Source organism: Xyrauchen texanus, chromosome 31 (assembly GCF_025860055.1).
Source record: "Xyrauchen texanus isolate HMW12.3.18 chromosome 31, RBS_HiC_50CHRs, whole genome shotgun sequence".
NCBI lineage: Eukaryota > Metazoa > Chordata > Actinopteri > Cypriniformes > Catostomidae > Xyrauchen > Xyrauchen texanus.
This window is the reverse complement of record NC_068306.1, coordinates 4,065,511-4,092,395: the sequence shown is the minus strand read 5'-3', so window position 1 is coordinate 4,092,395 and position 26,885 is coordinate 4,065,511. Positions and strand designations below refer to the sequence as shown.

The window sequence follows — 26,885 nt, the reverse complement described above, 5'->3', positions numbered from 1 at the left end:
ATATTAGATGACGGAGCACAGCGCACCATGATCCTACCTACTGCTGTCCAGCAGCTATAGCTTAAATGTGAACCTGAGACTCTAGCACTTCGTACAGTCCGACCAGACACTACTCACCTCAATGGCTCAAAATTCACCTTTGATATCTCTCCAAGGGGTAACCCATACATGTTCCACTGGGTGGAACAGTCATACCCAGTTCAGACTCTTCAGAGACGGTATGCACATCTAAGAGGAGTTCCGTTACAGCCATTTCACAAGGTACGTCCATTGGTGCTCATAGGTTCAGACCAAGTTCACCTTATTACTGCCAAAGAGCCTATTCGTCAAGGCATCAAAGGGGGACCCGTGGCAGTTTGTACAGCTCTCGTCCGGGCACTCCAAGGGGCGGAAATGAGTACCACAGGCCAAGAACCAGTGCAACAGTGTTTCTTCATCTCCACTGACCACCCAGACAATCTTCTCTACAGAAATGTGGAGAGGTTATGGCAACTGGATTTGCTGCCCTTTCATAACGAGAAACTGGTTGTCCGGTCTAAGCAAGAAAAAGAGGCTATGCAGTTGCTTGAGTCTCAAAGGCAGCGAGTCAATGTCAAGGGAGCACAGCGTTACGCAACCCCTCTTCTGTGGAACCCAGGTGCTCCAGAACTTAAGGGCTCAGTGCAATCCGTACTTGCAAATCTGAGGAGCACTGAAAAGAGACTCCAGAAGGACCCTGAAAAGGCTTCAATCTATTCAGGATAGATTGCCAAACTCATTGAGTCAGGTTATGTAGTCAAGCTCAACCAAATGGAAGCGACACGAACAGAGGCATGGTACCTGCCCCATCATCTCGTGAGTCATAACAATAAGCAACGACTGGTGTTCAACTGTTCTTTCAGATACCATGGCCTGTCCTTGAACGACCAGCTCCTCCCAGGTCCCACACTTGGACCATTGCTGTTAGGAGTACTCCTGAGATTCAGACAGCATTCTGTAGCAGTAAGTGCAGATATCAAGGGCATGTTCCATCAGGTCCGTCTATTGCCGAAGGACAGGCCCTTTCTCTGTTTCATTTGGAGAGATCTGCAGAGTGAAAATCTTCCAGATGTATACGAGTGGCAGGTTCTGCCATTCGGCACAACAAGCAGTCCATGCTGTGCCATCTTTGCTCTGCAACATCATGCTTGCAATTCAGAAGCAAAATTTCCAGGGTTACTACAACTAGTCCACCAAAGCTTCTACGTGGATAACTGCCTGACAAGCTTCCCTACTGTCCCAGCAGCCAATCAAACTGTGGATCAGTTACGCAGCATGTTAGAGGAAGGAGGGTTCGACCTCAGACAGTGGGCTAGCAGTCATCCAGTGGTGGTATCTCATCTTCCGACGGAAGCCCGGTCATCAGCCACAGAGCAGTGGTTAGTGCAAAACCGCGTTGATCTTATGGAGCCCACATTAAGCCTCCGTTGGAATTGTGCAGCTGATATCCTCAACTACCATTATCGGCTCATTGAGCATGCAGAACTGATGATGAGAGCTGCTTATCAGGTGTTGGCGTCCCAATATGACCCACTCGGGTTCATACTACCATTTACCACCAGAGCAAAGGCGATCATCCAACAGTTGTGGGCTAAAAAGAGAGATTGGGATGACCCAGATCTACCACCAAACCTTCAGGCCGCCTGGACCAACTGGGAAAGCGAGCTTAAACAACTCACTGCAGTTTCCATTCCTTGCTGTTACACACCACCCTCCACGACTGCAGCAGAACAGCTGTTCAGAAACTACCTCAAGTACACTATTCTGTGTATGATCACTCTTGTGCAATAAACAGCTAAACTCTATCTGATGACTCCGACTCCCTGACCAGAGTTCTGCAGCGGTCAATAATATAATCCACCAGTTTTCAGTGGGGCAATCCACAACAAATGGTCCTTCGAGCCGGATCTATTGACTACTGTAGTGATGTCATCGGAAGAGCAATCAACCTCTCTCCCTCATGCAGAGACGTCAGACAGACCCTCATGGCATCGTCGCACACCCAAGCATCTGGAGGAATATCTCCTTGACTACAGCCATCACCTACCTGCTCTTTCCTCCCCACCTACAGCAGACACACAGTTCCCTTCATGTGTTCTGCGACGCCTCTGAAAGAGCATACGGGGCAGTGGCATATTTGGCCGTTCAAACCAGCAGTGACATTCATGTTTCCTTCATAATGGCCAGATCACGGGTTGCTCCTAAGAGACAGCAGTCTATACCTCGCCTGGAGCTTTGCGCTGCATTAGCTGGAGCTCAGCTGGCCAAACTGGTGAGGGATGAGCTGACACTCTCCATCAATCAGACAATTCTGTGGACAGACTCCATGACTGTGCTAGAGTGGATTCAGTCAGACTCCTGCTGGTACAAGGTGTTTGTTGGGACACGAGTCACCGAGATCCAAGAATTAACAGACCACAGCTCATGGAGGTATGTTAATATGCAGGATAACCCAGCTGATGACATAACGCGAGGTAAAACCCTCCAAAGTTTGGCCGAGCCCAGTTGATGGAGTCAAGGGCCTACATTCTTGAAACAGAGCCCAGAGCACTCGCCTAAAAGACCTGAAGTTGCTCAGTCAGAAGGAGTATCCGAATTGAAAGGCCTAACCTGCTACTCCGTAATGGCATTTGAAACAGAGTCCAACCTCCCCGATGTTACGCAATTCAAGACCTGGCGAGAGTTAGTGGGGGCAACTCTACAAGCCTGTCAAGGGGCGGCCGCATCGAACAGTGTGATAATGACTAACAGAGAGGCAGAAGCTGTCCTGCTGAGGGCATGTCAAGCTCAGAGCTTCCCGGAAGAGGTAGCTGCCCTTCGGGCACAGAAATTGATTCCTGTGCACAGTCGATTAGTCAACCTCGCTCCCGAGTGGGACCCCCTGACCAACATGATACGAGTTGGGGGCATCTAAGAAGGCTTGCAAACTCAGACCCAGAACAAATCCACCCCATTGTACTGGACCCAAGACATGCAGCTCCTTATTCAAGAATTTGATGAGCGTCTGTTACATCCGGGAGCTGAAAGAGTCTACGCTGAAATACGGAGGCAGTACTGGATTATCAGAGGACGCCAGGCTATCAAGCACCATCAACTTCATTGTCAGTCCTGTCAGCGCTGGAGAGCGCAGCCAAAGGTACCTCAAATGGCAGATTTGCCAACAGAACGCCTCCGTCTACTCTGCCCACCCTTTTTTTCAACGGGTGTTGACTGCTTTGGCCCATACCTGGTCAAAATAGGAAGGCGGAATGAGAAACGCTGGGGCCTGATCTTCAAATGTCTCACAACCAGGGCAGTTCACATCGAGCTTCTTAATTCGATGGATGTTGATGCCTTCCTTCTTGCACTCCGCCGGCTCATAGCCAGAAGAGGTCAACCCCGTGAGATCCTTTCAGATTGTGGCACCAACTTCCGCGGGGCAGAAAGAGAGCTACGGGAAGCCTTCTTTAGCCTGGAGTCAGAACTCCAAATCCGTCTTGCAGACCACCAAATCGACTTCAAGTTCAACCCGCCCAGCGCTCCACATTTCGGCGGAATATGGGAGCGTGAGGTCCGCTCTATAAAAAATGCTCTTCAGGTAGCCGTTGGAAACCAAGCAGTCACAGAGGATGTTCTGTCCACAATCCTAGTGGAAGTGGAGGGAATTCTTAATTCAAAATTTCTGGGATATGCCTCAACAGATGTCGCCGACATCGATCCAATTACTCCTAATCTTCTCCTAATGGGGCGGCGGGATGCATCTCTCCCTCAGGTGGTGTATTCTCCAGGAGACATGGGGCGGCGAAGGTGGCGTCACTGTCAAAACATGGCGGACCAATTCTGGATACAGTTCACCAGAAACTACTTGCCTACGCTTCAGACCAGGCAAAAGTGGCATAACGCTTCAGAAAACCTGGATGTTGACTCTGTTGTACCGATTGTGGATCCGCAACTCCCAAGAGCTCAGTGGCCCATAGGCAGAGTTCGGAAAACATTGCCCAGCAGTGACGGATGTGTGCGAACTGTTGAAGTTGTTATTGATGGTAAAGCTTACATTAGACCAGTTGCGCGCTTGATACAGTTGCCTTGATACAGTTGCTTGATACAGTTGCCTGCCCTGAATAAACCCCACCTGATCTATATGTATAAAAGATATCATCAAAATAAGTATTGATTGAATATTAGTAACTCTTGCCTTCTTCTCTGCACTCTCGTCCTCTATAGGAACAGTGTTGTGAGTCTTGTGGTCTCCTTCAGTGCAGAACAAACACACACACGTCTGATCATCTCTGCAGAACAGCTCCAGAGGTCTCTCGTGTTTCTGGCATATATAATCCTCCAGATTCTCCACAGCGTCCATCAGTTTGTGTTTCTTTAGACCCAAAACTCTCCGATGAGGCTCCAGGTGAGTTTCACAGTAAGAGCTTTGACACGTCAGACAAGACTTCTAAAATTCCCTTATTTGGGCATTAAAATGTGATTGGAATTTGAATGCCCAATAATCGCGGTTGTCTCAAATAACTGTGATCAGACGGTTATTTAATAATCGTGACAGGTCTACTATACACTTACCAGTTTGACCGAGTTTTTGATCTAGAGTCTCATGTAGAGTGTCTTTGAGTCGAGTCAGAGCTGTCTTCAGAGTCTCCACACTCACATGAGTGTCAATACTGATCTCAGTCCAGTTCTTACTGTTTTTAGGGCTGTACAGGGACGGGTCAATCTACAGCAGGAGAGAGGAGAAATCCATCAGCATGAGGAGTGTTTTCTAATCATTCTCATTGATGAGAGAGATGGACACTGACCTGTAGGAGATGAAGATGATCTTCAGTGTGTGAGATCTGCTCCAGCTCAGAGTTTCTCCTCTTTAGCTCAGTGATCTCCTGCTCCAGCTCTTTAATGAGATCTTCAGCCTGTTTCTCTGCTGCTTTCTGCTTCTCCTCCAACATCTCAACAACTTCAGTCTGACATCTCTCAATGGAGCGGATCAGAGTCGTGAACACCTCAACACTGTGTGATTTCTCTTCTTCTGTGTTTCTCTGATGAGATCAAGTCACAGTTTAAATGTATTTAATTCAGCACCTTTATTTATAAAGAAGATTGAACCTAAATTTGACTGACCTTTCTCATCTCTACAGAGTGTTGGATGTCTTGAATCTTCTTCATTCTGTTCTTGATCATCTGCTGCACGTCTGTCTGTGTCTTTACCAGCTGATTCTACAGACAGAGAACAACACAGACACATTTCATCACTCAACACAGCGTTTCCATCTTCAAAATATGTATTGATTTTTGTTATTTACACTTTTTATTGATTCCATGCAGCAAATCACATAGACATAACAGAAAATGCAACATTAAACCACATGAAAACATTTTTCCCCACGAACATTAACCCCCCAACCGACACAAACAAGCACTCCAGTGGTCAAAAGTCAACTGACAAAGACACACAAATAGACAATAAAACAGAAAATATTTGGAGACACCAGTCCCTCTCCACTGCCCCTCTCTGAGAGCCCTCCTAATATACCATATAGCCGCCCCACTTCCTGATGCCTGATGTTGTCCAGCCTTGTATACACCATCTCTTCAAACGCCACCACCCTGCCCAACTCGACACACCACTCACGAAACGAGGGTGCACCAGACGATCTCCAACCCGTGAGAATTACCCACCTGCCAATCATCACGCAGTCTGGGGCAAAACGAAAACCGAGTGTCAACCACTTCACACACGAAGCTCTGAACCCTCAACCAAAACTCTTGGCTCTTAACACATGAGTTGTTTCCCCGTCCTCTGATTGGCATCGCCAGCAGGTGGGTGTGTCTTTAAGACCAAGCCTATACAATCTAAAGGGGTCCAGTAGAATCAATAAAATGACAAAATTCCACACTCAATTTTTCTCCCATAATCTCCCGAGAGAAGTTGAAGTTCCGTCCCCCGGATTCTGAGTTAGCAGGGAGTAATACACTGATGCCTCATGACCTTTTCCAAAAGCAGTAATCACCATTCCCAGAGTATTTGCAGCTTTGTGGGGGGTGTATGATACTCCGAAAAACAGTAGAGCAGGTGGCGCAGCTGTAAATACCTAAAGACCTGAGATCTGGGAATCCTAAAATGTTGAATCATGATTTCAATAGATCTCAACACCCCCCTCTCATATAGGTCACCGAGTGTAGTAACCTCCCACACAATCCATCCAGCATAAAGGACACATTTGTCCACACCGTGTGGAAATGCAAGATAACCGGGTGTAACTTAACTTCTCCGTTTAGTTTAATAGAAAGGCTTTGTAATGGCTAAATAGGTGCAAGAACTTTCTGTTCGATACTAGAGGGGCTCTCTCAGGTGGAAGCGACAAATGAGCCAAATATCTGAGACCGAACTATATGCAATATAATCTACGTAAAGTAAAAGCTTATGCATCACCCCTGGAAAATCATCCTCCTTTCTTATCGTGGCTGCTAATGGTTCAATGGTAAGATGGAACAATAATGGGGAAAGAGGGAAACCCTGCCGGTGCCCCAATTCAGAGTAAAATAATCTGAAATTGATCCATTTGTTTGTACAACCACTACCAGGTGTCTATAAAGTAACTTAATCCATCCAATAAAAGTATTTCTGAACCCATACATTTCCAAAACCTTAAAAAGATAATCCCATTCTACCATATCAAACGCCTTTTCGGCATCAAGTGAGACGGCAGCGACCGGAGTCTGATCATTCGACACTGACCACATATTGATGAAATGCCTAATGTTATCAGAAGAGCTGCGGCCCTGAATAAACCCCACCTGATCTATATGTATAAAAGATATCATCAAAATAAGTATTGATTGAATATTAGTAACTCTTGCCTTCTTCTCTGCACTCTCGTCCTCTATAGGAACAGTGTTGTGAGTCTTGTGGTCTCCTTCAGTGCAGAACAAACACACACACGTCTGATCATCTCTGCAGAACAGCTCCAGAGGTCTCTCGTGTTTCTGGCATATATAATCCTCCAGATTCTCCACAGCGTCCATCAGTTTGTGTTTCTTCAGACCCAAAACTCTCCGATGAGGCTCCAGGTGAGTTTCACAGTAAGAGCTTTGACACGTCAGACAAGACTTCACGGCTTTCTGCTTTCTTTCATCACAGATGTCACAGAGAACTTCAGATTTACCCTGATTAAACTTCTTCTCAAAGTGTTGCACGAGCTCTCTGAGTGTTGTATTAATCTTCAGATCAGGTCTTTTGCTGAATGTTTCTTTACAGAATGGACAGCTGCAGTTCTGAGTGTTTTTCCAGCATTCATTCAGGCAGGTCTTGCAGAAGTTGTGTCCACATGGAGTTGAGACTGGATCAGTGAACACATCCAGACAGATTGAACACTGAAGCTCCTCATTTAGTGCACTACTGGAGGACGACATGTCTGAAAATACAAATTATTGAAGTATTATTGTATATAGATTTAATCTGATGTGATGTTTAGGTTTTTCACATGACATTATTATTGTTGTTGATGTTATTTGCTTCATTAATTCACTCATTTATTATTTTTCTCTCTCATTGACTTACATGGATGTAAATCATCTGAACTGTTTCTCCTGGTTGGTTTTTGTTTTGGTGATGTTGATGTTGATGAAGATTCTGCCATTGCTCTTCCTCTCTTTAATCCTGTTTAGGACACAACACTCCAACATCTCATTTCACAGCATGAAACATGATCAAAGTGTGTGAAATATTAAAGATGAACTTCTCAAGAGGACATTCAGTTCACTTCTGAGTAAGTTCTCATATATTCTAGATCTCCAGTTTTATTAAATGACTTGATGTAAGATGAAAGTCAAAAGTTCAAGTGTTAAAAGTGTCTGTGATCAAAAGTAATAAATGTTGCAGTTTAAAGCTGATTTCAGTATTTAGTGTGCAGTATGCAGTTAGCAGTATGCAGTTAGCAGTATGCAGTTAGCAGTATGCAGTTAGCAGTATGCAGTTGCAGTAGCAGTATGCAGTTAGCAGTATGCTAGTCATGTACAGAAGCTCTAGTCTACAGCACCTCTTACAGTACAGACAATGCAGCACTTCACAAACACAATTATTATTATTGACAGAACAAATATTATTCAATTCAACCACTGACATTCATGTTCAGATCATGAACATTCATATTAAAGTGAGTATATTTATTGTTCAAGCACTGATAGTGAGAATAAAACATAATAATTGAATCTTTGGGTGTGAAATATTCCAGTGAGTCTCTTCATAAAAGTCATTGACAGTATTTGAACTATTGCACTGCTGTTTATTGTCATCATCTCTCTCCTGTGTGCTCGAAGAACTGAAATACAAAATCTCCAGGAGCCACAGAACATAGAAACAGATCTTTACAACAACACTTTAACATCATCATGAAAGACTCTTTCTATATATGAAAGACTAAATGGAGTAAAAAAGATGAAACATTTTCACTGGACTTTGTTCATTCTGTCTGCAGTTCAAACACTTCCTGTTTCTGACGTCTTCAAGTTATTTGACAACATGACAGCACACATCAAACTCTGATTTATAACCGATTCAATGATATTCTGATACTAATTCAGTAAACTAGTTGGAGTATTTAACTGGTGTTTAAATCTGGTTTTGTGCAGCTTTATTCCAGTGTGACACAAACTCCTCTGAATCAGACCACTAACATTAGAAACCTGTTCAGGGAAATGTCTCTTATATTTCTATTATCACTTACCTGTGAGTGAGTATCAGCTGTGATCACTAAAGTTTGACAATATCTGAAGAAATATTCTGCCGTTTGAAGAGAGAAAACGTTGAAAGACTTCCTGTTTTAATATTAGTTTAACTTTAACTGAGATTCAGTGACGTCATAGCTCCGCCCCTATCTTCTCATGAATATGTAACAGGTATACACTCATTCCTATTGGCTGTGTGTGTGTGTGTGTGTGTGTGTGTGTGTGTGTGTGTGTGTGTGTGTGTGTGTGTGTGTGTGTGTGTGTGTTTGTGAGCGTGTATTTAGCACTTTGTGGGGACCAAATGTCCCCATAAGGATAGTAAAACCCGAAATGTTTGACCTTGTGGGGACATTTTGTCGGTCCCCATGAGGAAAACAGCTTATTAATCATACTAAATTATGTTTTTTGAAAATGTAAAAATGCAGAATGTTTTCTTTGAGGGTTAGGTTTAGGGGTAGGGTTAGGTTTAGGGGATAGAATTTAAAGTTTGTACAGTATAAAAACCATTATGTCTATGGAAAGTCCCCATAAAACATGGAAACACAACATGAGTGTGTGTGTGTGTGTGTGTGTGTGTGTGTGTGTGTATTATTCTACAGACAAGACGTCTATTTTTGCAGCTGCTCAGTTATGAGCACAAATCCTTGCTTACGAGTACGAATCAAAAAGTGCAAAACAGCTGTCAAAATTACGTCATTGCTGTCACAGCCATTACTAAAAGACTGGAAGATAAATCAATCTGTCAAAGTGCGCATGCGCGCCCCTGAATCTCACCTAGTTGGGGGATGGGCAGTCATTTCAACCTCATCGCGGCAAAATGGCAGAAGAACAAGTACACTCTCACACACCCACTCAGGTAAGTTTTTTTTTTATTGTTGTTATTATTATTATGCAATGTTTTACTTCTATCGATCTTTAATCATGTTATTTTGTGTTATTAAAGCGCACTGTCGCATTTCTTGGCATATAGAGGCAGGTTAATGGAAACGTCTGTTAGAGAGCACAGTACAGATTGGTGTAGTTGATTTTAAATTAATCAATGTATAATTACACTTCTTCACATGAAGGAAAATTGTTGTTATTATCTAATAGTTAATAACTGTTATTATACTGATTCTGGTCACGATTAAGAGTATAATGTCATGCACTAACTGGCAGTGGTGGTGACTTAGGTAAAGTTGGTTTTATATTGCACATTCACACATTCGCGGACTTCCGCGTTCAGTAACTCGTGAACTAAACGTTGTTGCTACACACAACACCTATCACATATAACTACAGATAAAACACCAGAAGCTACAACATAAATTTCCTCAAAACGATCTTTCCTTCGCACTGGACAAAATACATTGATCTCTATGCGCAGGCTGCTAAGAAGGGACCATCTGCAAAGTGCAAACCCGAAGGAAAGCTCGTTTTGAGGAGATTAAAATATTAAAAACAAGGTTATTTGTGTAGTAACAATATTCAGCTCATGAGATATTGAAGCGGAACTCCGCAAATATGCGGCTGAATATAAAAAGCAACTTGCAGACTTGACCATGTAGGACCTTCAGGACCACATAGCCTACGTGGACAGCACCATGAACATAGTCAAGTTTAAAAATAAAAACCCAACCAGGGTAAAAATTGTTTCAGGTTTGATATTTGCTGCGTATTCACCTAGACTGCTTTAGTGTACGTTTGTGTAGGCTATTGTACATACAGTACGCAAAAATGTTTTATGTAAAAGTTACAGTAATTCACCAAAGGGATTTTTTCATGTTCCAAAGGTTGTAGTATGTTCCTACTGACCAGACTGACATACTACAGGTGGAATTTTGACAGTACCTCCCTTACTGTACGTTCAGTATACAAATATTAAATAAAAAAAATTACAGTAATTCCCCTAAAGTATTTTTTCCTGTTCCAAAGGCTGTAGTGCTTTCCTATTGACCATACTGACTTACAACAGGTGAAGTTTTGACAATAACTCCCTTACTGTACGTACTGAAGGGTTGGGGTCAGAATCCCCTGTCTCTTCAATTTAATTATATATATCCTTTTTATATATATCCTTTTGAATGATTACTTTATTCTTATTAAAAGTTCAACAATCAAGTATGTATCCTAATCATTTCTGTATTCATTTTCTTTTAGGTGCATTCCAGTGTGTGCCCTTGTGTTGTGCTCACATGCAAGGGGCCTTTTGATGATAATTGTCTTGGGATTCAGAGAGCGTGAGAGAGACTCTGTACTCATGTATTGCATATATATTATATATATATTGTAAGTAAATCAAAACCAAATAATTTACAAGCTTTTAACTTCATGAGGTGCAATAGCAAGGTATCATAACACCGGAGACGTCCTTGGTGAATCTGCCTCTGGCTGGACATTCCTTTACAGTCCTTTTTAAAGTCCATCAACTTTTTGACATGTTCAGAAATCCCCTCCTGGAAACTCCCTCTGCATACATTCAGTCTTTTACAGCCAATTGGTTAAACATAAAATCTTGAACTGTCATTATTTCTGGAAGACCCCTTAGGACTTTTGCATATAAAACTCTTCGTCTCTTTGTCCTGTTTTTCTGGACCTTTCCATCATCGCTGTATCTTCTGTATCTCGTCCGCAACACATAGACGGTAATGATGGCATTTTTCTCCTTTCTTTTGCAAAGCTCTTTCTAATACATTTACAACTCCTCTCTACTCTGCCACATCATCTGCTTAATAAATGCTTACAACATTCAGTGTGGTATGTTTTTCTTTATAAACCATTTTCATAATAAAAATCTTTATAAAACAAGTTGAGGTGTTTTTCTTAATAAACTATTTTCTCAATATATGGTTACAATGATTATTAATACAAGTGTTTTACAGTAAACACATTCTTAATAAATTGTTTAACAACTACTTATGGTACCTTTCATTATAAAACCACTTTTTATTAGTTACAATTGTGGTTTACTATGACCCAGAAATACTTCATATACCAAAAGCCATGATTAGAATAGAATAATTGCATATTTCACAACAATATCCACATATCTGCATCTATATATCTCTCTTAGTTGGCTTGTATAAGTTTGAGGGTCAATTTATACATAATTTCACCTTATTTTCATTAAGTGAACATCTCATGTGTATTTCTTTAGGGAGTGGAGTAAAGGGGCATATTATCTTTCCTGCTTTCCTGGAGTGAAATGTTTTATCAGCCTGTTAAGGTGGACTGATGTTCTGATAATGAGCTCAGGCCTTCTTCAGCCTCGAAGAGAACTGTTGTTTGTCAGTGTTCTGTGTGTGTGCGTTTGATATTCTTTGCAGGTTCTGAACTTTGTGATATAGCCTAAAACATCCTCGGACCCTGGAAGAAGGTCACCACGGACTTAAATCTCGGAAATGGACGACAAATATTCTGATTAACGGCGATATACCCACTTATCTATCAAAAATGTATAATTGTTTAGACTTTATGTTGTCTTAGCCAATCAGAAGTAAACGATTATGTAATGCATGTCCTTGTAAATGGTATAATTGTGTGAGATTTGTTTGTAAGGTAGAGTTGGCTTGCGACCTCCTCGTGACTTTGACGCTGGCTTTACCAATTTAACTGCAAACTATTCTTCAGTAAAATTTTACTTATTTGATTGAATTTCACGACTCCTGGTCTTCTTTCATCATATTATCTGGTCCTGGGTCTTACAACTGTACCCCCCAAATAGTACAATTATCAAATAATTTTTTCCTGTTCCAATGGCTGTAGTGCTTTCCTAGTGATCAGACTGACTTACTACAGGTGAAATTTTCACAATAACTCCCTTACTGTAAGTATATTACAATCATATTATTCTGAAGAAATTATTCTATTTTCACCTTTTTTCATGTTCCAGAGGTTATAGCATGTTCCTAGTGATCACTCTACTCAATTAACTTTGATCAATGTATTAGGTAAAAGTATGTATTATAACTGCTGTTCCTTGTACAACACATTTCTTTCATTGATTAAAGAAATTCAGATACTTTAGATTAATCATATTTTCAACGTTATAAATAAGCAACACCCTTATTGTATTGATTCAAGTTAAGTTTTTGTTATGAAGTCCTGAAGAAGTGGATTCTGGAATACAGGATAATGTATGACATTCAGAACCATGGACAGCGCCGTTTCCAGCGTGCGAAAAACATGTGTTGTGCCAAATTTCAACCCCCGCCAAATTATTACCCTCTATTGGTACGTTTAGGATTAGTTATGGGGAGTGGTTAGGGTTAGGATTAGGCAATCAGGTACTGACTTCAACGAGGGGGGGTAATAATTTGGCAAGGGGTCGAAATTCGGCACAACACCGGAAAGGACACGCGCACACTCTCATCTTATGTTCAAAAATCATTTCTATAATCACAATTCAGTCACTGCAAAGATTGAAAATAATAAAAAAAACATCTTACCTTAAGTTAGAATAGAGTATTATGCCTTGGCTTGACTTCGATGTGAACCCAAAGTGTGTGAGTGATACACTCTGGTTTAGCTATCGCTTGCTTGCTAGACATTTTTAGCATGACTTCTCAGTTTCTTCTGTTTGGCACACATGGTTAATTGGCATACGTGCACAGGACTGGTTGGCTCCGCTTGGCAAAAAATAGAACATTTGTGAATAAATGTTTTGAATTCTGAATACTGGACATGGTGAGGTTAAAAACAATTTAGTGACAATAACATTTTATTTAGAAATATTTATATTTTGCTTTTGATGCTTTCAGAGGGTCTCACCCAGCTAACACAAATACGTGACTGTTACATCACGAGGAGTTCCTAACACTGAAGCCGCATGACTGGTTATTTGGAGAGGTACACATATCATAACAAAAATATCTAGTAAATACAAAATTGTACTATATATACATTTATAAACTATAAAAAATGTTGTACCTAAGAAAAAGTAAATGCCAGATACTACATGTTTTTTCTCAATGTACGTACTAATTGAAAGAAATTGAATAATTGCAATGATTTATCTTTTTTTTCCCCAGACGATCGAGTGCTATTTAAGAGCTGTACTTAATGCAAAGGGTGCAAATATCTACCAGTTAAGCCATTACACCACAAAAGTCATTTTAAATGGCCCAGAAGACCAGGTCATACGACGAGGTTTGAAAAAAGTGAGTGCAACTACTTATGATTCAGCATTTTTATATGTCCATGTATTTTACAGTACACAAATACGTTTATTTACATTTCTGATATATAGGTCAACTTTGAGCAATATGATGGGGTCATCTCTGTTGTAAATATCAGACACGTGCACTGGAGGTTTGTGGTAAGTAAAAATATATTATAAGTAAAAAATACAATTATTGTGTTGTATGACTATTACAGATAAACATTGATACACCCATACATAAATGTTTGACCTTTTCACAGACATTTAATTGAATGACTAATTATTATTCTTTTTTTTTATATTTAGTATCTACATGCTACAAATAACACCATTTTCATACTTGACCCTCAACGTGGTAGTAATGAAATGAAACTTGCCACACAAGCATGCAAAAAATTTGTGTATGTTATGTTGTTTAAAAAATCTGTAACCTTTTTCGATCTACAACACTAATATTGGAATATTACCATATGGATGTTGCTGAAGACCACCACAACCCCACACACTGTATTTTTCCTACAACAGGGAATATTTCAGGAAGAGAGGAAACCAGCATGGAAGAAAAGACTGGGTGGACACTATGTGGAAGCCTGGGACAATACACCATTCGTTCCAGGAGGATGCTTTCAGCTGTGGTGTCTTTGTGATGCAGGTAAATGGAGGGAAAACTACTTTACATAAACACTGTTCTCACATTTTCCCATATGAGACTAGTAATGTTCTCCGCTCTCCTTCTAGATGGCCAAGCAGGTGGTGGAACACTTTCCAAAAATTCCTGAGAGCATCAACATTATACCCAGCAAAGAGGAGATGTGCCACATCAGGAAAAATGTTGCCAAAACAATTTTGCAGGCATCAGGTATTGGCAAACTATTTAAAAGAACAGTTTATTTCCAGAGACAGAGTGATGGAGTATAATTATCTACATTATCATAATTGCAGTGTCGAGAGATGAGTATTGCTCTGTATGTGGACAAAAAGACACTAAGGACCAAACAGAGGAGCTCTGCACCTGGGTATTCTTTATGTAATTATTGCCTATTTGTTGAAAGTGAAAAGAAATTGAAGAGAAAATGAGTTTTCACAAATACATTTCATAATTACAACAGTTTCTGAATAAATCTAACAATGTCCTATTTTTCTTCCAGGTTCAATGTGAATTATGCCAGAGGTGGTTTCATGTCCAGTGCCTCGAAATGAATCTGCCACCAGAAGAGGAACCATGGGTTTGTGGTTTGTGTTTGTAAGCTATTCAGTTAGAGGAGCTCATGCTAAAAGTGTGTTTAAATTGTAAAAATATGTATGTATTTGATGAAGCAGAAAAACTACATACGTATATATATTTTCTTGCTTATGTTTTATCAATTTTGCTTATGCTTTATCATTTAATCATTTGTATATTAAATGTCATTTAACCAAATCTAATCAATCATATTGTAAGAAACATTACTATTAGGTTGATGTGTTTACCATTATTATCATTTGAAATGTATGCTTGCTGCTTTTCTTTTATTCATTTGTATGCCTCAAATGTAGCTGACTGATTTAGAAGTCTGTAAGTGTCCATAGACAGACCACAAATGCTTGAATGTCTCAGAATAAAGTGACAAATGAATGTTCTCTTAGCTAAACCTCTTGCAGAAGGGACATGTTGTGCAGTTCTGTATTGTGTATTGTATTAAGATGAACATAAAATAAACAACTTTCTGACTGACACTTTTAGGGTACCAGACAATGTGTGTATGCCTCACCCCACTTGTCCTGGCAAATTATCTCCGCCCCATAATTCCCTTTATAAAACAGACAATATAATTTTCCTTCAATGACTTAATATCAACAAAATATCTCAACATTGCTGATTCCAGATTCATTTCTGGAAGCCGGGCTAAATTAGCAAGCACTGTTACTGCATTCAGATATCAGATACAGACATTAAAGAATACATGAAAAGAACATTTCAGTAATTACACTGGTAACTTCTATAACAAAGTAAAATCTCACAAGCCTGGAGAAGTCATTCAACTCATGTGATATTTAGAAAGAAAAATATTGATGAATACCTTGATAAGTCACTTATTACATTTACATTGAAGCAGCAGTTTATTCCAAAATCCACACCCAAAATAAACATCTTGTTTGCTGTCATGTTTTCTGAGTACTTGTCAATAATCTGATGGATTCAGTACCACGGACAGTAATATTTCTGCAGGACTGTAAACATTATAGTATATTTGCAATATTCTAGTATGTTTTTATATATAAAAATACTTATATGAGTTTCCAGGCCTTTGTGTGAGCCAGGAGAGAGCATATGAGGTTACTAAAAGTGTTGATACTGCAGAGAACACAAAGAATGGTATATAACCTTGAAAAACAGGTGTATTCTCTTCAAAAACAAAAAGTGTTTCTGTTAATCAATAGTACACTGATGAGAGTCCTTGGTGTGCTGGCATGTATCTTTTCAAAGATACTTTTAATCAGTTATTATATGAATGGTGTCTTGTTTTAATAAGCTAAATGTATTATAATTTGGCAACTGGTGTTTTCTTTCAAATAATAATGTGTTTGAACAAACAAGGCTGCCCATTGAGGGAATGTGCTGAAAATGCAGGAAAAAGATAAAAAGTATTTGATGGAGAAATGGCTGTTTACGCAGATGTTTCTAGGAGTTGATGTACTCTGTCCATGAACTGTAACATGAGGTCAAGTTATGAGAGGCTACCAAAGATGCATGTTTCTTTTCTTTTTAATAGATAGACTGAGGGATCTCCCACCAATATTTAATTAACAAAGGACGTAGAACATATTGGTGGGAAAGAGACAAGACAGTGACCTCATGGGTCAGAGACAGTGGGTAACAAGATAACAAAAAGGTATATAAACTGAGAACTTAGGATAATGAGTCAGAACGGACAGCTGGCCGGTCTCATGTTTGTTGGTGTTCAATAAACTACAACTTTGGCATCTGGAACTCAAGACTCTGAGAGTTTTCTTACAACTTAGAGAGATTCATTGTGATATTCCACGACAACATCAATCAATGTACATGAATTGTGTTATTGTAAAAGTTTCATGTTAAACACAGATGTCATACAACAGGAAAACATAAAATAGAGTTTAGCCATTCTTTTTATTCAACACCTGGAGAACACTGTTACACACTCTTTATCACAGATAAAAACAGAAAAACAGAGGTGAATAAAACAGCAAGACATGGGCTGTAGTATGTTCTGTAGAGTCCAGACAAGATGATCCAACTTGCTTTGTAGCAGTCGTCTCGATGCTTTTCAAAACCTTTTGAAATAAATCATATGTCATTATTAAAACCACCACACTTACACACTTCTTTTTCATTTTTTTTTCAAATCAAATAAATAAATATAAACGGTTGTAAAATGAAGCAATTAACTATGTTCAGGAGATTAAACATGATTTTCCTTTCTACAGTCTGGATTGTTACCAAATTACAGTTCATGTACAGATTCATTCATTGTTATTTCATAAACACATTTCTAAACACCATCATTATAATGCAGGTTTTGTTGCTAAAGGACATTCTATAGCATCAGAACACATAATGTGAGAGGCTACATCTGCAGTTGGCTAAAATGTAGTTGTCTGTTTGCACACGATGAAAAACAATATTAACTTTGTAGACGGTCCCTATCTTGGTTACGACACACATTGAATATTCATCTCTAAAGTACATGCTTAAAAATATACTTGCCCATTTTGATCGATTGTAAAAAATGTTGTAGTTCACAACCTTTGTTGTCAATATCATGTAGCTGCTTCGAATCTGAAAAAAAAAATTGCTTTATTGACTATTTAATTGAAAAAGTTCTTTAGCGCGAATGTGCGAATATCAAACCAACTTTACCTAAGTAACTTTACCTAAGTTGACTCTGTGCACTTAAGTCGGGAAACATGAGAACAAACTTCTCCATCAATGAAACTGTCTCCAGCTTTTCCACATCACTGAGAGAGAGAAAATAAACTTTTCACAATCTAAGAACAGTGTTTATCACCTCAGATTAAAACTGTATAAAAATAAAATTCATCATCTTAAACAAAAACAATCTCAGTATTTCTTATACCATAAGTTCTTTGTGCATACACTTACTGTAGAAAACAGTCTTCTGTCCCACGGTTCTCCATTTATTTTAAATCCAGAGTTTGAAAGTGACGTCTCCTCAGCTCCCGGTGCATTGTGGGATAAGAAAGTGTTCAACCGATCCACAGATTCCCGCCGGAAGTAGAAGGTCATCCGGGCTCGTATCAGACTCACGCATGCGCTGTGTAATGTTTCACGTCAGAAAAAAAAAATAACAAACAAATGAAATTGAATCTGAAAAAAAAGCCTGTGTACATTTCTTCACTGTAGACCATATGTATGACTTTATAATAATTTATTGTTGAATCATGTATTGTTTAATAGATTATTAAAACATGAGCTCTGCTGCAAGTCATCACAATGTGTGTGAAAGAAGAGCCCAGAAATAATTTAACAAAAGACTGTTGTTGATTATTTACTAAAGTCATATTAATAAACAAATTACAACATGAAACAAAACATGACACTTATATATGTATAATTTGTGCTATTTCAGCTGCTATTGTCTAACAATATATAATAAAATACATATATATAAAAAAACAACAATATACAGACACATACAGAGTAATTCAGAGTTATAATAAAAAATGAATAGTCGCAAACAGCGATTATCAAACATGTATCATGAGATGAACACAGTAATCAAATCTGACATAAGATCCTGTGGACAGCTGTTTTTGTGTGACATTTTAACTGCTTTGATTTTAACTGTTTTTGGAAATTTGAGTTTTGTAGGGCTTGACTCAAGGAATTAGAGGGGAAAAGTGAAAGTGTTCATTACAGCGCCACCTAGAGTCAGAGAGAGAGAGAGAGAGTGTGTCTGTGTGAGTAACTGAGTAGTGAAGTGTGCGTTTGGGACCATCCTGCCAAATTTGCACTCTCTCCAATTTATGGTCTCTGAAAGCCCATCAGACAATTTTAGAGCAGAAAAATAAAAGATGAAGAAGAAAATCAGAACAAACAGAATATGGTACCAGCTTTGGTACTTTGCCCCCTAATTACCAGCTACACACTAGGACTTTGTACCTCTGTTCGGCAGTAAATCCTTAGATTCATTTGATCTACAACATTCTCAAGAAATGTCTGCATGTCCTGAATAAATGTAAACACAAAACTGAACTGAACAAATACAGCCCTCCAAGTGCTCCACACATCACTGACTGACAGTCTTCAGGTCCATCATGACACGCAACTAAGATATAAACAATGCAAATGTTTAAACAAAACATTAAACGTAAATAAAAACACAAAATGTTAAAAAGCAGAACAACAAATCAACTATTACTTTGGTCTGATGTTGCTACCCCTCAAACAAAACCTACTTTTTTGGAGACTGAACCACTGACTTCTCCAAATCAGGCTGCAGGATCCACATTTTTATTTCCTCTGCCTAGAAAACAAGATTATAAAATGAGTATTATATTTGAGCCTGTGTTAACTTTGTTACTGCCTTTTTTAAGGGTAACTGACACTTTTTCTGAGTATTTACTACAGAGTAAATGTACCTGTACATGATGGAAAGACTCTTCCTGTCAGTGGAACAAATGCAGCAAAAGCTAAAATAGTTTGCCATGACAACATGCCATTTTTGACCATCTTCACAAGTATATGCTTTTACCTGAGAGATTTCGTCAGCCCATTTTTCGGCCATTATCCTATAAGCAATATCTCTGTAACATATAAAAGCTTTAGTGTACACAAGGACATTATATAGATTAAAAAAAAAATCGATTTTAATTAATTGAGTTTTTATTCTATTGCATATATACAGTAAGTAAGTTTTGGTGTATAATAACATTTCTGCACACATCAATATCTAAAACAGTGTATCTCAAACTGGAGTCTGTGACAGATAGACTGGGCATCCATAATATTTGAGAGAAATGTTTAATTTCTCTGCCTTGACTTGTTTGGCCACACTTAGTGATAACACAAAGCCTAAATGAATTAGGGAACCTCCGGTCTGAGAAACCTGCTCTAGAAATGAACAAGAAAGGAACAAACTTTCAAGCACAAGCAAACAACTGAACAAACCTTTACAATGAACTTTCACGACAGAGACAGGTCAAAAGAAACGGACCAGAAGTAGCAGCTCACAAATAATTATGACACACTAGAGATTAAAAGGATAGTTCACCCAGAAATAAAACTGTGCACTGAGACAGAGCAGGCTTGAACAGTGGCGTCAATTCACCAAAAGCCAATTATGGCAAGTTCCGATGACGTCATCCAATCTTACTTCATCATGTGACAGCATCAAATCAAGTCCCAAATATTGTAATTATTTCCTGACAATATCATCCTCAAATATCACATTGAAGCACCTATTTACACACGACTCTAATGAAAAGCATCTTCATATGACTCATTGAAATACATACTTGTACTGAACATACTGAAATATGACAAACTGAAATGCAAGCAGAGGTAAAACGATAATGTTAACAAAAATATGAATAGCTTTGTTCAAAAACCCAGAAAATTATAAAGTTGCAGTTATAAGAATGAACAAAAAATAACAATAAAGTCTTCCCTTATAATCATCTTAATTTATTTCATTTGAAAAGCGATCAATGAATCCATTTATTTACATTCATTTAAAATATTGGCTCATTTCTTTAAAATAGTTTAAAACTGATGTAAATATGAACTAATTCAATTAAAACAATGTAGACTTCCAGTGTTTCTCATAAACATTGCTTCAAGTTTAATTATTCAAGAGCCAGTAATAAAGCCGAGTAATAAAATAAAGAACAGAGTAAACAGTGCTTTAAGATATTCAGTAACAGCAGCAATTCAATATTAAAAAGGTTATAAAAATCATTACAAATATAATGAAAAACAGAAGTACTTAAAATATGGACATAATCTTTACTGCATGACTATTGGATATACATTAATACAGAACTAATGCGTTCACAGTTTGACTGATAAACAGACCTGTCATTGAAATGTATTGGGCTTAAAGTTATCCAGCAAAAGTGATTTTCTCTTTTTCTTGTCAATATTGTTGATTGATTAATATTAACAATAGTCTTATAACAGTTGCAGTATGACACAGATCAGATATTGAGATATAAGAATTTTGTCCCGTCTGTTTACACACTTGGAAAACATTACCGGATGTATCTTTATTCATTTCGCGCCAAGAGGGTCATTCTGAAGCGCTTTTAAATCACGTGATATGAGCGTGAAGTGATCATCTGTGTTCCGCAACTGCTTTGGGGGTACTTGAATAATGCATAACGTGCGAGCAAGGGCAGCAGATGGACTTTCTGCTACCCTCATAGTGTAATTTGGTGCCCCCCTAGGGAGTTGGTACCCTACGTACGCAGACTGCGTAGTCTGCTTATAGGGAGCGGTACTGTGTGCATTACATGCACGTGTTCACCTAAATAGCCCAATCTCAAATACACACAGATCACATTTTCCCGCCATTTGATGAGAGCTCGTTGATTACGAAAACGATCATTTATTTTGGAGAATTTTGAATTTATTTCAATTAGTTTTTAAATAACTACAGAGAGCAGTTTCAGTCGAGTACAACCGACGGAAGACAGATTGAAATGTGTCAAATACATTATAGACATGAAAAACAGCTGTTAGTTGATTAGTTCCACTTTTTCCAAAACCTTATAAACGGTAACTTAGAAACAGGCCTATAGTTTTGGGGCAAAGATAGATCCAGATTTGTTTAAGAAGTGGTTGAACAGCAGCTTTTTTATATATATATATATATATATAAATATTGGAGCATAACTAGATATCAGTGAATTATTAATTATAGAGAACACACAAGGACCAATAGTGTCAATTACATTTTTGATCAGAGCAGTTGGTACCACATCAAGAGAGCTGGTGGACATTTTCATTGAACTGACCAGTTTGGTAAGATTTTCTAATGTTATAGGAGAAAAAGTCTCCAGGATTATTGGCCTGGAGTTACAAGGTATTTTAAGGGAATGAGAGGGAATAATGTTCTCGTATATTGATTATTTTACTCACGAAAAAAGACAGTAAACTGTTGCACTCATCAACTGAAGAGATTTGAACAGCCGGTGATGGAGGAGACACAATGTTATTTATGCTGTCGAACAGACTTTTTGAATTGCGTCTGCTATTAGATGCAAGATTGAAGAAATATTTCATTCTGGCGTCCATAACTATACTATTAAAATCCACGAAGAGTTATTTTAAAGCAGACGGATACAAGTTTTATCTTAATACAGTTTGTCTTTGCTGAAAGTTGCGTGTGACTATTAAGTAAGTCGAATGTATTCGGATGTATTATATCTCATGTATGCCAAGGGCGAGTCTAGCCCCTTTTTAGGGATGCTTCAGCACCCCTAAAATGGAGCTCAGCACCCCTAAAACTTGGAGTAAGAAATGTTGTTATTCTAAAAATTGTTCGTCTTTGACAAGGTTAAATAATGTCCAAAACATACTCCGTAGTTTGTGGTTTAAAATGTATGTGTTAATGATGAAAATGAAAACACCCCCGCTTAGCAAATGGTGTCATCCTCTTCTCTTCTTCTACTTCTCCTCTGTACCTGCACCGCTCAGCACGACCGTCATCCAGCGCGAAACACACGCAGAGGGAGAACCCGTTATGTAGTGTTGTGAATCAACTGAGTTGCTCCAAAGCTGTGTCTCACACTTCTTTCCTTTTACCTAGAGTTGTTCCGATTCCATATCGGTGAGTACTGGAGTCAGTATCCTGAATCACCATGGTACACCTATAATAAGTGTTTATTTTCGGACTATTTTAGTCCAGCGTGTCGCCGCCGCTGTGGAGTAGCACAGCACCTGGGTGACTCGTCCATAGTCATAAACGGAGAGAAGTAGCGCCGGTTACAATGTTCTTCCGCAAGACGCATGCAGTTCTGTTTATGAAAACATGACATCACGTGCGTCTTTACTGGTCAGTCGTCATGGAAACAGGAAGCCCTGGCGTTTGGACCAGAGTAAAAACAAACATATCACTGTATACCACCAGTATGTGTGAAAACACTCACTGTGGCTTTTTAAATGAATTGTTATTCATTCCTAGATTTATATCTGTTATTTTTCAGTTGTGGCTGACTATCAAACTAGACAATAAAAGAAAGTTTAATGTTTTTCTTTTGCTGTATTTATTCATTCCTCACACACAGAGGATTTAACCTGAACCAGGCTTAAGTCCTGAACTCCTAGCATTACTCTCTCTCTCTCTCTCTCTCTCTCTCTGTGTGTGTGTGTGTGTGGCCTGCCAGTGATCAATGGACATACAACAGTTCTTTAAAAGAAAAAGACAGATTCAGGTGAGAGACTAGGGACAGTCCATAATGACCTCTGTCTTGTTTTTTTTTTTTTTTGTTCTTCTGAAAAGTGTTAATGAAATAGAGGGGTTTTAGTTTTAGACACTAATTCGGATTGATTCGAAATGCTGCAGACAGTCGGTCAGAACTGTGTGTGATGACACTTATTTGCAGAGATTCACCAGGCAGTTTCCAAGTTCTTTCAATGAGTTTACTGAAATTCACTTCGTTGGGCATACCTATGTGTAGTTCTGTAACAAATTAACACAGTAAATAAACTTAGTACACATTCTTATTCACAACATAAATACCCAATTGAATATATAACAATACCTTGAACAATACCAGATCAAAAGGTAATAATAAAGTAGGTAAATTACACTGTTGGGTGGTTATTCTTAATTTGCCCACAGGGTGGCGCCACCAAACCGTAAATAGCGTCTATCTAAACATCAGTAGACGTGAACGTTGCGCAACTAACTGACCATTACGGAAATCTTCAACATAATTCCTTGAATTGCATATAATCACCATTAAACAACAATAATAATAATATGCAATAGAGATTCAAACATACAGTGAAACAGTCCTCAGACACTCATAACATTCTAGATTGAATACTAATGAAGGTGCAATGTCGCTAGTTTTATGCTATGATGCATCAAAGCAAACAACTAATTAAGAACAGAAAGTCCACTTGCACTTACTTTATATACACGCACACCATATCCCATATCCCTAAAACTCAAAGTACTACCAAAGAACAGTAATTAAACTAACTAGAGTGAAGTTAGCGAACTGTTCACTCTAACTTGCTATATTGCATCTGCTCAATGCGCACGTTAGGTTTTCACTTCAGACACGTGAGGCTGCAGTAACAAGCAATCTGATTGGTCAGAATTCTCTATCACGTCTGAGAATACCTGGGCCTTTTGAACAGTTAAGCTAAAGTAACAGATAATGCAAACCAGCTATCTGTTGTTGTATCAAATTACTTATCTAGGCAATGGTTCCCTGCTTTTATTTTTTTTATTTATTTCAAACCCACAATGGAGAATACAGCTTCTCTTGTGAAAGGAATTTGTGATTTAAAAAAGTTTCTAAGCCCAATAATAATAATAATAATAAAGACATTTAAAATGACACGCCTCTGCGTGCCTTTTGATCATATCCTTAGAATCTGTAAATGGTCTCCATAACATTTTTGTGACATGACAAACTGACCTCAACTCTCCTGCCTACAATATATTTGTGTATGATTGTCAGTGCCAAGGGAAAGAGAGGGAGATGGAGAAGGAGAAAGGGAAAGGGAGAGCATGCAGGAAGAACCAGGTGAGGAAACAACAACAATAAATTGACATATAGTGAATAGTGGCAAGCAAAACAGTAACTACTCATACTCCTAACTTATTGGCATTAAGTAGCCTATATTACATTTACTTTTTGTAACATTATTTTACACCACATTTTTTCATTAATAAAGGAGGAGGAAAACAACAGGGAGAGGGATAAGGGATGAGAGGGAATTGACTAGTGAAAGAAATGAAGAGACAGAGGGAGTGCAACATAGAGACCACCAAGCCAAAGCAACAGAGACAGAAGAGAGCTGTTCAGACTTAGGGGATAAGGACACTGGTCCTAAACAGTTAAAGCGGTCTCAATACCCTCATACTCAGTTTGGCACACAAAAAAGAGCCTTTCAAGAACCATTTTTTGTAAATAATTATTACATTTTGTTGTCCAAGTATCTGTTACTTTGTTCAATGACAATAAAGTTGAATCTAATCTAACCAATCTGATGACTGTTGATACAAAAGGAGGCACATGGAGTTAACGGTCAGGAAAACCAGCGGAGTGAAGAAGGTTTTGTGTTTGTTACAGGGGGCTGTCTGTGTGAACTCTCACAATTAAGCTGGTGCTCTGAAAAGGTCTAAAAAAAAAAAAAAAAAAAAAAATCTGGATTTTGGAGTTAGTTGAACCAATGTTAAAATGATAAAGTTATTTTTCAATAGACATATTTTTTATTTTTGTGTGAAAAGAGGGTGGGTGGTGGCAGTGGGGCTCATTGGGTGCTCAGCACCCCTAAAGCTCTGACCCTAGAATCGCCCCTGATGTATGCTATGCTTTGGTAACATTGTGAATGTTTACGGGAATGATTTAAACACGAGTACAGGTGATTGTATACCTTGTATAAGTTTCTAAACATTTTCATGTATATTTACTTGGGGTTTTCCTCAGTAATATTGTTATATACCTAAGATATTACTTCAGAGGTATCTGTAATCCACCAGCATATCAAATATAAATGGGACAAACCATTTTTTCTGCAGAATGGTTATGTAGGGTGCGAGAATGAATTACCCGACTACCACATGATGAGTTTAGATTAAAGGGCAGGTCAAATAAAATAAGATTATGATCTGAGATACAAAGTTCCTCAGACAAAACAGAGCCGATATGTAGGGTAGACTGGGTACAGTTGAGACATAGGTACAGTTGAGACACCTTAACTTGCGTGCGCAGCAAGCACAAGTTGTGATTTTTGCTGTGCACATGCGTATTAGTGTCCTCTTTGATCGTGGGAAATTTGAACAATGGACGCATCTCCGATCCGAAGATATCGGCAAAAGTTTTTTTTCTAAGGTAAGATGTTCACTTCACCATGCACACTCCACAATGAATACCTTATTATCCTTATGTGACTGTTAAACGTAACTGGTATAATCACAAACGTTATTCTGTGCCCTAAAAACGGGCATATTTCATGGTATTGTGTCATGCATGGTCATTGCAAAATCTAGAGAAATGCGCGAGGTGGCCATCAGGGTACAGTTGAGACACACTGTCTCAACTGTACCCGCGATAGAGTTCTATTACGTCACACGCTGTTTAGTTGTTCAGTGTTATGATAACAGGTTAAATGTCATAATTAGCCAGCATAGGACACAAATGAAAATAAAATTGTATATTTGTGATATTTAAACTGTGTATTATTAATGAAAATATTTTCTAACATGAATGTTATAAGGATAACCTAGCATGTTGTCAAAAAGGCAAGGTGGTAAAACGGGTAAAGTTGATACACCATTTTTACAGGGCCAACAATGACTATAAATTCTGACGGTCTTCATGAAATAACCCTGACTTTATTTCCTCTTTCATTACAAGAGGAGGAAATCATCACGGAAGTAAGAGAAATTGATTTAATTTCAAGCAATGTATTATACATACAATTCTGAAAATGAAATATTCATACCTGTGTGTGTGTGTGTGTGTGTGTTTATGTTCACCAGGTCCAGCATGTTCCAAAGTTTAGTCCTGAACTAATCAGGCCTCATCCAAAAGCTGGCCCCAGAAAGGCCAATGGTCAACGTCGGAGGAAAAGGACCACTGAAATTCTCACTGATACCCCTGTAAAGGAGACCCTTGAAGAGGAGAAAAGAAGATCCTCCATGAAAGTGAAGAGGAAGATCATGACAGAGAAAAAGGAAGGAGGAAAAAAGAAGAAAGAAAAGCACAGAAGACACAAATGCCTGGTGTGTGACGAATGGTTCTCAAGTTCACGGTCGGGAGAGAAATGGGTGTCCTGCTCTAGGTGTAGCATGTG

General features: G+C 38.7%; 1 protein-coding gene and 1 pseudogene across 2 annotated transcripts in view; both read right to left on the bottom strand.

Annotated features, from left to right (window-relative positions):
• LOC127625049 (zinc finger protein 208-like) overlaps positions 1 to 26,885 on the bottom strand; it is a 632,925-nt pseudogene that overhangs the window by 66,107 nt on the left and 539,933 nt on the right.
• The window catches only part of LOC127624977 (E3 ubiquitin-protein ligase TRIM39-like), a 70,165-nt gene that overhangs the window by 4,065 nt on the left and 39,215 nt on the right, over positions 1 to 26,885 (bottom strand). Inside the window, exons 1-6 of one of the 2 annotated variants that reach the window (XM_052099977.1) lie at positions 8,724 to 8,824; positions 7,559 to 7,657; positions 6,859 to 7,412; positions 5,119 to 5,214; positions 4,803 to 5,036; positions 4,570 to 4,720 (exon numbers count right to left, since the gene is read on the bottom strand). The exons of the other annotated variant lie outside the window; for it this stretch is intronic. Of the exons in view, the coding sequence (XP_051955937.1) occupies positions 4,570 to 4,720; positions 4,803 to 5,036; positions 5,119 to 5,214; positions 6,859 to 7,412; positions 7,559 to 7,637 (1,114 nt within the window). The 5' untranslated portion in view covers positions 7,638 to 7,657; positions 8,724 to 8,824. Of the gene's footprint in view, positions 1 to 4,569; positions 4,721 to 4,802; positions 5,037 to 5,118; positions 5,215 to 6,858; positions 7,413 to 7,558; positions 7,658 to 8,723; positions 8,825 to 26,885 lie in introns of those variants that run through there. 2 annotated transcript variants of the gene reach the window in all.